General features: G+C 33.0%; 2 protein-coding genes across 3 annotated transcripts; one reads left to right on the top strand and one right to left on the bottom strand.

Moving 5' to 3' along the window:
- Positions 1-1,638: 1,638 nt before the first annotated feature.
- On the top strand, positions 1,639-3,166 carry LOC126654847 (small ubiquitin-related modifier 1-like). Its single transcript, XM_050348842.2, has 3 exons — positions 1,639-1,869; positions 2,628-2,777; positions 2,876-3,166. Exons 1-3 carry the CDS (start codon positions 1,780-1,782, stop codon positions 2,942-2,944), a joined length of 309 nt encoding a protein of 102 aa, XP_050204799.1. The 5' UTR covers positions 1,639-1,779; the 3' UTR covers positions 2,945-3,166.
- Positions 3,167-4,617: 1,451 nt separating this feature from the next.
- Positions 4,618-10,200, bottom strand: LOC126655973 (uncharacterized). Of its 2 annotated transcripts, none has more exons than XM_050350397.2 (10): positions 9,725-10,200; positions 9,518-9,630; positions 9,156-9,297; positions 8,791-9,072; positions 8,559-8,706; positions 6,534-7,493; positions 6,187-6,425; positions 6,031-6,104; positions 5,621-5,729; positions 4,618-4,970 (listed from the first exon to the last, which is right to left on the bottom strand). In XM_050350397.2, exons 2-10 carry the CDS (start codon positions 9,589-9,591, stop codon positions 4,938-4,940), a joined length of 2,061 nt encoding a protein of 686 aa, XP_050206354.1. In that variant the 5' UTR covers positions 9,592-9,630; positions 9,725-10,200; the 3' UTR covers positions 4,618-4,937. The 2 variants fall into 2 exon arrangements, with proteins under 2 accessions (XP_050206354.1, XP_050206353.1); XM_050350396.2 differs by having other exon boundaries at positions 9,518-9,627.
- Positions 10,201-10,443: the final 243 nt, after the last annotated feature.

The raw sequence follows: 10,443 nt of genomic DNA, 5'->3' as shown, positions 1-10,443 counted from the left end.
AAGATAGAAAAAATACCTCACTTTTTTAGCACCTTAATTTTTTTGCTCTAAGCTCTTTTTTTATTATAATAATACTTCTTTTATATTATTTTTTACTCTAAGTATTTATTTTATTACTTTAACACGTGTATTTCCTTTTGGTTCTCTGATCTCTCTCTCTCTCTCTCCATTTTTTTCTTTGTTTTCATTTTCTTTTCTTTTTTTTCTATTGTTCCGCCGTTGTTCTTTCATTGATCCGCCGTCGTTCCGCCATCACGCCGCCGTCGATCTGCCATCCCGTCGTTCTTCCATATTTAGTTTTAGCGATTTCTTAGATTGTGGTGATCGTTGCGATTTATTTTAATTCTCAGATCTATAAAAAATTGCTCTTTATTTTTTTCAGTTTCAGATCTAAAAAAATAGCACAAAAACGATTTTATAATTGAAAAAACGATTTTCTGCAGAAAAAACGATTTTCTGCAGAAAACAGCGTCTGATTATCATATCGGTATCACTATGACATTATCATATCATTATCATAACACTGTAAAAAAAATTGTCAAAAAAAAAACTTGATTATCATATCGGTATCATTAACGTTAGCATATATGTATCATAATATTATCATATCAGTATCATAATATTATACGTTTGTGATAATAGTATGATAAGGTTTATGATAATAGTATCAAGAAAAGTGATTGATTATCATTTCGGTATCATTAACGTTAACATGTCTGTATGATGGTTATCATATCAATATCATAACATTATAGGATTATGATAATAGTGTGATAAAGTTATGATAATAATGTGATGCAGTTATGATAAAAGATAAACAACGTTATGATAACAATATGATAAATTTGGTGATAATAATATGATAAGGTATATTAAAATGTTATGATATAGTTATGATAAAGTACGTTATGATAATATATTGTCATGATAAAGTACGTCATGATAATGTTATGATAATATAATGTTATGATAAAGCACGTCATGATAATGTTATGATAATATACTGTTATGATAAAGTACGTCATGATAATGTTATGATAACAGTATGACAATCAAACATTTTTTTCTATAGAAATTTTTTTATTTTCTGCAATGTTATGATAACGAGATGATAATGTAGTGATAATGATATGATAATCAGACACTGTTTTTTCGCAGAAAATCGTTTTTTTTTTGCAGAAAATTATTTTTTTCAGATGAAAATCATTTTTTTTACAGATTTTTAGATCTGAAAACTGAAAAATTGTAAGATCGATATTTTTTAGGTCTGTAAGTTAAAGTAAACCATAAAAATTACAGAATCGATAATTTAAATCTCAAATAATAGTGGAACGACGGTAATACGACGGCGGAGCGATGGCGAAGCGATGGCAGAGGTGATGGCGGAGGTGATGGCGGAGAAATAATGAAGGAGTGAACAAAAATGGAGAAAAAAGAACGAGAGAGAGAGAGAGAGAGAGCTGTCATTAATGTGAGAGTAAAATTCTAAATATTTTGCCACGTAGAGTACAAAAATAATTGAACAAAAATTCTGAGGTATTTTTAATATCTTTTCCACACTGAGATTTATTTTAGGTAAACACGTAATAAGCCCTTCTTTTAATCGCAAGCCCAATGACAGAGTTCAGTTTTCAGTAGACTTCTTGAAGAAGGCAGAGCTCGTGAACTGTGCAATTTGATTTTGATTATTTCTATATATAAAGGTCGTATCAAATTTTTGTTTGTGCTCTGTAAAATTTGAAAAAACACAGGAAAACCAAGAAGAAGAAGAAGAAAAAAATGTCAGGAGTGACTGGTCCAACACAAGAGGAAGATACGAAGCCCAACAATGATCAAGGTGCTCACATCAACCTTAAGGTCAAGGCTCAGGTATCTCATTCTTTTTTATTTTTTCTCTCAATTTACTTGTCTCTGTATTTTATGTGTTAGGGTTAAGGTTATATTATCGTTGAACTTGAGTTTCTTGCCTTGTTTTCATCCTTATAGTACGAAACCCTCGCGTTGCTTCAATTTTTTTTATTTATATTAAAGCATACTGTTAAATAGACTAGTACATAATTAATTAATGTATTATAATGTTGTTGTTGGAATGGTACATTTTGCTGTAATTTGTGTAGATTTTGTAAAATTTATACTTCGTTCAGGTAATTTGGAAACCGATTGTTTTTCGCACATCCGCACTTTTTTCTGGGTGTTAGACCTTTGAATAGCTGCACACAAAAAGTGAACCACTTTCAACCTAAATTTAGTAAATTATCGACCACTTGTGTCTTGATTTATGTTAATTGTGGTTTTGATTGCTAATTTATATAAAATAAAATTTGAAGGGCTAATTGTATAAAAATTAAAATTAAGTAATCATATTTTAAAAAAAAACTTGAAGGGGGTAGTTTTGTAAAAAAATAAAATTTGCGTGGGCGGTAGCAACCTCAGCCAAAGCAACCAGACAAGACTCACCAAACATGTTCTTCAATTGTTTTTTTCTCAGAAGCTACTTCGTCTTAAGATAAGTTATCATATTTCATTTAACAAATATACAATGAATGTCAAGTGTTTTACTTTTTTTTTTTAAATTTTCTTCAGTTGAATTTTTTTACTTGGGAACAACTGATTTAGTTTGGTTGTAGGATGGAAACGAAGTGTTATTCCGGATCAAGAGAAACACACAACTAAAGAAGCTGATGAATGCTTATTGTGATCGACAATCTGTTGAGCCTAACGCATTTGCCTTTCTGTTTGATGGTCGACGTCTGCGAGCGGAGCAAACACCCGATGAGGTCTGTCTCTCTTTCTATCTGTTGCAGAGCATGTGTTTCTTCCGAATAAATTTATCATATTTCTTTCGTATATTCATGTATGCTTTTCTTTTATGAAGCTGGAAATGGAGGACGGAGACGAGATTGATGCTATGCTGCACCAGACCGGGGGCCATCTTTGGAACTGAATTATGTTATAGTAGAGAGCTGGACTGTCCAATGATATAGTAATGTAGTAATCTGTAGGCTTAGGATCTTTGGATTGCAATGAAAATATTTATTTTGGAAAGTTCTATGTTATGATAGAACTTTTAGCTTTGGCATGCTTAGCCTAACGTAGGGGAGACTGGTTGAACCATAATTTATAGCTGATCGCTAAATTATTTAATGATCACTTGACATTTGACAAAGCCCTTCTTAAGTGACGATTGTATTGAATCTAAAGCTCATTTTGTTCTTCTATGTTTTGTGTTTTGTTTTTTCTTTTCTGAACAAACTCAATTCATAGTTGACAAAGAAATTAAATTTGAACTTACCCTCTAGCATAAGAAATAATTTTACTATCAAATTAGTTAGTAATTCATTAATTATAACAAATTTGTTCCTTAATTCTGACGTGTTGTGTGAATTGCAAATTGGGAATATTAGATAAATTTTATATAAATTTCTACTTGCTTTGTTTACAGTTGATAGGCTTATTTGATTTACACATTAATTTTTTTTATTCTTTTCGTCCTAAAACAATAGTTCACTTTCCTTATTTTTTTTGTCCCAAAACAATCGTCCACTTTCTTGTAAATCACAATTTAGAGTGTTTATTGTTCATATTACCCTCATTTAAAGTGTATTATTTATTGTTATTAGCATATATTCATAATATTTAATAAGGGCATGATATGAAAAATGAAGATAAATTTGTGAAAAGTTAGAGCATTAATTGCATTTGTTAAACTGTGTTAAAGGGGGAACTGGACTATTGTTTTGGGACGGAGTAAGTAAATTATACTACTCCCTCCATTCTTTTTTAGTTGTCCATTTACCCAAATGAGTTTGTCTACATTTAGTTGTCCATTTAGAATTTCAAGATAATATTAGCTATTATCTTCCAAATTTAACCCTTCCTAATAAATGACTCTATAACTCAATTTACAAAAACATTTATTATATAGTAGGGTTATATAAGTATTTACTCCTATTATTTAAGACAAAAATTCAAGTATCTTAATATGTGCAATTTTGGCTAAATGGACAACTAAAAAAAAAGGAGGCAGTATTAACCATCTATAAAACTCTTATCAAATAATTTATCTCCCATTCCAATGCATTTTTATTAAATATTTATTAAAAATAATTTATAAAAAGCATATAAAGATTATGTTTAATGCTGATACTTATTAATTATCAATAATTATTGCTGTTACAAAAGTTATAAATCAATTAAATTTGTTTGATTTAAACTAGTTCAATTTAAAATATTTATCTAATTTTAAAAATGAAAATCTCTAAAAAAAATATATATATAATTTATAGAACGTCTAAAATAAAAATTTGGAGAAAGTATATTCATCAACTAAAGAGTGCAAGCTCATCACATGTTACGCGTTAAAATGATGGTTCAAAGTCTTACACGGTGAACTAAGTTCAAGTAGAAATTTCTCGTAAAGTAATTTTTTTGTTTTTTTTATCCCGACTTTTGAACTAAGCTGATAAAAGCATAGGATTAACATTAGTCTTTTTCGAGGTGTAGTATTCTGTAATTACAATATATCATAAAATGTCTGGATAATTCACAAGCTTGATTTATTTTTAATTTGTTTTTGTGGAAGATCAAATAAATACTTCCTGAAGATATTTGTTAATATGAGTAATTAATAACTCAAGAGAGTTGGTGTCATGACTATATAAGCTATATGTACATCCCAAGTTGACTATACAATTGATATGTCCATTAACCAAAATATAAATTGAAAAGTCTAAACAAGGAAAGAGATACCTGATACATACATATACAAAGAACAAAGAATTATCTCTACCTATTGCTTACAAATGGAGCTGCCCAATCTGCAAGGCTATTCCTCCAATATTTTTGCTTTATCGTTTCCTCTACTCCGTCGTAGAGAAGCACTTGGTTTACGGGTACGTTTTCTGTTTATAGTGTCGAAAAAAATAAATGAATGTATCTCAACTAATATGAATCTCCCTACTTGTTTCACCCTGCAAAACCATAACAAACTTGGTCAGCTTCACGGATTGCATACTGACCATGTCAAAATATTATTTAGTTTGATGTCATTCAATTTAAGCCAAACATGAGGTACTTATTCGCTATGCATTTATAATAGGGAATAGGTTGATTGATTCATATTTGTTCGCTTGAAAGTTAAGAGGTGGCAAGAAGCACGGATTTGTGAGAAATGAACTCAAGGGAAGCTTCATATTCGCTAATGTTGCATGCCAGAACTTAAATAGGGACCTGTAGTAACACCAAATTGTTCTTTTAGCTTTGCTCTTCTTCCTCTCATATGCGCTTCAACACTCTTAACGCATTATCATAGTTAATCTCATGCATCGATTACTTCCGGAAAAAAGGGATGTGGTTAATAGATTAACCAGTTCAATGATAGAAGTTCGACATCTCTTCATAAGAAAAGTCTTTCATTTTTCTTCTTTTTAATTTAAGGGAGCATTGAAATGAATCCCAAGACTAACCCTACTGTTGAGCATAGAGATTGTAGTAAAAATGCCTAAACTAATGGCACAAAGCAAACAAAATGAAAATTCAAAAATAGAAATAAGAAAAAAAAATGTATCAGCAAATTTGAGGAATAGAAGAAGCAATTACAACGTTAATAATCATGACTCACCAGATTACGAGCCCTTTGTGTTGGCCTGGTATGTCTAAACTCTGAAGGATGTGATCTTTGGGTTTGACCAAACATTCTTCGGAAGAAATCCTGTATGTGATTATAAATGCTGTGTATCGGAGCAACAGAAAGAGATGACAGTTAGAAAAACCTAGAATCGGAGGTATTTTAAAAACAGCAACTTGTGATAAGCAACTATAAGCCAGTATAGACACAGGAAAACAAAGTATGAAAACAAAAGTTCTGGAAGTATAAAAAAATAAAAAATTAAAGCACAACTTATACATAAAAAAAGAGAAAAATTGGCATTCCTGTTTGCTGCTAGAACTTAAATATGTTTATATCTTAAACCAAACCAAGGAACAAGGCAGAAAATACAGTCCTGACATTTGAATTGATGTGAAAAATACCTAAGGCGATGCCGATTGCATGCTGTGAAGAAGGCAACAAAACCATTCAATATACTCCTAAGAGCGCGGAAAACCTGGAAACATTTCAAAGATTAGTAAATTGCCTCAAGTGTGCTATACTTATCATCATAAGTAACTTTATAGATGTTGTCAAACCTGAGAAAATAAGTCATTCCAAAGCGACCGCCACATGGAAACTTCATATGTGCTTATTGTTGCCTCGGAAGCCGAGGCAAGCTGGAATGCAGTGCTTAGAGACTGCCAAATATCTCCAATGAATTCTGATATTGAGGCACAAAAAAAGGCTATAAGGCTGGCCATTCCAAGTACAGCTCGAATCGGAACATAAAGTATTTCCCACAGGATCCAAAATATGGGATACAGAATTGAAGTTGCTGCAATAGAAAAACCCATAATATAAAAACTAAATCAGATTTTATGGCTGTATGAAAGAAATAGATATCTGCTTATAGAACTGACCAACAAAAGAGGTGTTTGCTTACCAATGCTCCAGATCAGAGAAATGATAGCCCACATAGGCCACAAGATAACCTGCATAAGATCTGTGAATATACTACAAATAGACCCAGTCACAGCCCAAATGACAGAATACAAGCTCTCTACCACTTCAACCAACACATTCCACGTTGGAAGTAGGAAGCCTAGCAACTCCACAAGCGGTTCAGCCAGCGGTTGCGTGAAAACAGAAAAGAACGACCGAGTGGTACGTGTAATAGTTAAAAACCATGTAATAGCCTTCTCAAAGTTATGCAGGAATAGCATTGTTCCCAAGTACTTGATCCTCGATACCATTTCCCATGTCTCTATCCAGTCAAAAAGTGGCCCGCACAAGCGAGATGCGGTTGCCTTAAGAACAGGAACATTTTTATATAAATCATAGAATCCAATAACAACAGTGACAACTGAAATCAGCACATACAAAGCTCTAGCCAAAGGGCACATCCAAGGGCGATACATATGGCAAAATCCAGGATATGACTGAAGAAAGATAACCCATGATGGAAGTCCAGCCTCTAACAAAGTAAGTAACCGCAGATCGGACATTATTACATCCCTTAGTTTAAAAGGAAGATCATGATCATTGAATCTAACCAAAATTAGAACGTCCCTGTACTGCTTAGCTTCAACAGTGCTCTCAAAATCATTAGTATAATTCTCTCTGTTGTCTAAGGAGTCTTCAATTTCATCCCCAGTTTCCTCGGAATAAAAATCAAATTCAACTCCAGTACCAAAAAATTTAATTACCCTTCTTCTCTTATAAGGACCAGTGGGAGGCGGTGTGTGAAAATCGCTTGTTCCACTTTCGTTGGTCCCGGGATAAACACTGAAACTGCCGCACACAGAAAAATCTTCAACCCCAAAAGTAGCACTGCAGAAATTTTCATCATCATCAATAGAGAGAGTCCTTGAGAAGTTTTCTTCAGCGTCATAGAAAATGTCACCTGAAATATTTCCATAAGTCGAAGGATATTAAAAATCTATCCACACTTTCAATTTAAAATGAAATGTGCTATCCTAGCTCATCTGATTCACTGTTATAGATTATATATAATTCCAGCATAAGTTAAAAAGCATCAAGGCAATGAGATGCAAGCTGCAAAGCAGTTCTTAAACAATTATAGGGTAATCCAAATGTGGTGATGTAAGCTAAAAGGATCTGACATGAACCACTTTTTATACCAAAAAGACTTCACCATTGTGGCATAGAACTCAAGATGCAAAAGTGTAGTCACTAACATAAACTACGCTGGGATATAGGAGCGCTAAGATGATTATAACAAGCACTGCAATACCCAAAATGCTTACATTTCATTTGGTCCTTGAACATGAGAGGACACAGCATAGACTCGAGCTATAATATCAAGACCAACTGAAAAACACATCCATACACATGCAGAGCTAATAAGCTAGAGGTAGATAAAAAAATGTTGTTTAAATATTACTTCAGCCTTCAAAATCTGACAGGATTTCACAAAAAAAGAAGTGAAGTAAACAAAACCGAAGAACTGCATTATTTGCTATAAGCTCAGAAATGGGTTTATTTGTAGTTTCAGGCAGACTGCCCGCTGTTAGAGTTCATGTCAGCTGCTTCAGTATCTCATAAACTACACATGTTATGGACCTCAGCATAGGCTGCCACACTTGCAAGCAACCTTAGAAAGTGGTGAAAAAAGGGAATACAGCCGAAGTTTTCAATTACGGTGTTTCAAACAATGATTTTAATGTTGTATTTCCTTATCCTGGGTAATAATTAGTTCAATGCTGCATATCTTGCACCAAGCCAATTGAAATCAGCTTATTTGGTGATATATAATAGCATTTTGGAATATCAGACAGATGAAAGGAAAAACACACCAGGTAATATAAACACCACCCACATGGGATCTGCTAATCTATAAATAACAAACAACTCCTCGAATTTCCAACACAAAGGTCATAGTGCCGCTCCAGAGTTCAGAGCACATAAAAGTTTATCGTTTCAATTAATAATGTGAGCAAAAGCATACCTATGGCACATTCCAGGTACTCTTTCAAGTGTAGCTGCTCAGAAATTGTTCCTGAAAACCACGATGACAAACAACTCGCAGCTTGCTCTATGCTATCAAATTCCCATCTTTGCATAAACTTAGTCTCAATAGCCAGAGATGTATCTGTCTGCAAATGACAAAGAAAACCATTCACCGACATGATTTCCACAACAGCTGCTAAGGAAAAATGAATATTTAAGAGGGGTAATACCTGAAGCTCATTTAAGTAGTTAATACCCCGAACATCACCCAAAAAAACTTCAAACACGATAAAACCATAAAGAGTCCTGTGCAACTCACTGCTTAAAAACAAAGTGTTCCTTAGTTTCTTAACAGGTAGAAACCCTCTTCTCCGAGACAAAGTTGCCGCATCAATCAAAGAGAACCATTTCTCAAACTTCTTCGAGTTACCAAGTTTCGAATCCGAACAAACATCTTTTCCCGTTCTTTTTCCCTTTTGAGCCTTGGTATTTGCAAAAGGAGATAACCTGGACTGAGAATATAACAAGAACATCATCACACCTACAACGATCATCAACGGAATACTAATAATTGAAAAGGGACATATGCGAAAACCTTGGTGACCATGAATTGCCACAAATGCGCCGGATGCGAACCGAGGTCCCTCAACCATGGTCGATTATCTACCAAGATGTATAATTTATTACTTTCATTGGCCAAAAAAATACTAAGATCTGATAGATAAGACTGCAAGTCCCTGTAAAACAAACACCCAGCACAGATGTTAAAAAATTAGAACACACACTTAAAAACAATTAACTAAGCAATAAATCCTCAATCAATTAAAACCACAAGATTCATAACAATTAGTGAAGCTAATTTCCAAATTAATTCAGCTAAAGCTCACTAAAAAACAGTGTTAGTGAACATTTAACAGAAAAATATAAGAATTAAAGCTAAATTTAATGGAAACTTACCCAATTTGGAAACTTGTTAAAGGAAAAATGAATCTATCATTACTGATATCATCACAATTGTGGAGCTTCCCCATGGTAATTAAGCTTTAATCTCAAATTACCGCATTTCACTGCTAATTATGAACACAAAAACAAATTAAATTAAATTAAGTTGAACATAAGCAGAATTAAAGAACAACTAATGAAGAAGAAGATAGAATGACTAACCGGTGAACTTCATATCATAATAATAATAACAGCAGAAAATAGCCAGTAAGTCCACGCTGGAATGATCAACGGCCGGAGATCAAGAACAAACAAACTAACAAACAATGGTGTTGGTTTAAGTTTGTTAAAGAAAGTGTAAAATTGTTTTTGAATTCACATTAAAATTATAATTTAGGAACCAAAAAAGGAAATGTTCTGTTTGGGGTTTGCTTGGCTTGAAAGGCAAAACTGTGTACAACTGTTTAAACCAGACAAACACGTCCTTAATTTTAATTTTGAGGATTCTTCCTATGGCGGTGCAGAAGGAATGAAGGGAAGAAGACGAGGGTAGAATTGTAAAAATGAAAACGACGTTGGGATCTGATACTCTGGCGCGTTAAGATTGTCGTAGTCGTAGTCGTTGTGAAATCTAGAGAGAGAATGTATTCTAGAGAGAGAGAGGTCGTAGAGGTTTCTAAATTGATGACGAAGCTGATAGATAAAGTAACCGAGACAGGCGCGTATTGCATTAGAGAAATTCTTAGGTAGCTGTAGACTAAACCTATCACATTATGACACATTATTAAAATAATAGCAATTTTATAATATTACTATTCAAAGGTGTAAATAAATAAAAAACAAATTTACAAAATTGCCAACATTTTAATGATATGTCATAATGTGATAGATTAGTTTACGGATGACGTGGTAGACCAAGTTTACATAAAAATTACTCTATA

This window comes from Mercurialis annua, linkage group LG7, assembly GCF_937616625.2.
Source record: "Mercurialis annua linkage group LG7, ddMerAnnu1.2, whole genome shotgun sequence".
NCBI lineage: Eukaryota > Viridiplantae > Streptophyta > Magnoliopsida > Malpighiales > Euphorbiaceae > Mercurialis > Mercurialis annua.
Note: the sequence above shows the minus strand (reverse complement) of the source record. Positions and strands in the feature narration are given on the sequence as shown.

Excerpts from the sequence above, each read along its gene's own strand:
- LOC126654847 (XM_050348842.2), top strand. The coding sequence starts at position 1,780 with ATGTCAGGAGTGACTGGTCCAACACAAGAGGAAGATACGAAGCCCAAC. Across the intron at positions 1,870-2,627 it reads ACCTTAAGGTCAAGGCTCAG|GATGGAAACGAAGTGTTATT; the intron begins GTATCTCATTCT and ends GTTTGGTTGTAG. Across the intron at positions 2,778-2,875 it reads CGGAGCAAACACCCGATGAG|CTGGAAATGGAGGACGGAGA; the intron begins GTCTGTCTCTCT and ends TCTTTTATGAAG.
- LOC126655973 (XM_050350397.2), bottom strand. The coding sequence starts at position 9,591 with ATGGGGAAGCTCCACAATTGTGATGATATCAGTAATGATAGATTCATT. Across the intron at positions 9,298-9,517 it reads TTAACAAGTTTCCAAATTGG|GGACTTGCAGTCTTATCTAT; the intron begins GTAAGTTTCCAT and ends TTTGTTTTACAG. Across the intron at positions 5,730-6,030 it reads TGCAATCGGCATCGCCTTAG|CATTTATAATCACATACAGG; the intron begins GTATTTTTCACA and ends TCCGATACACAG.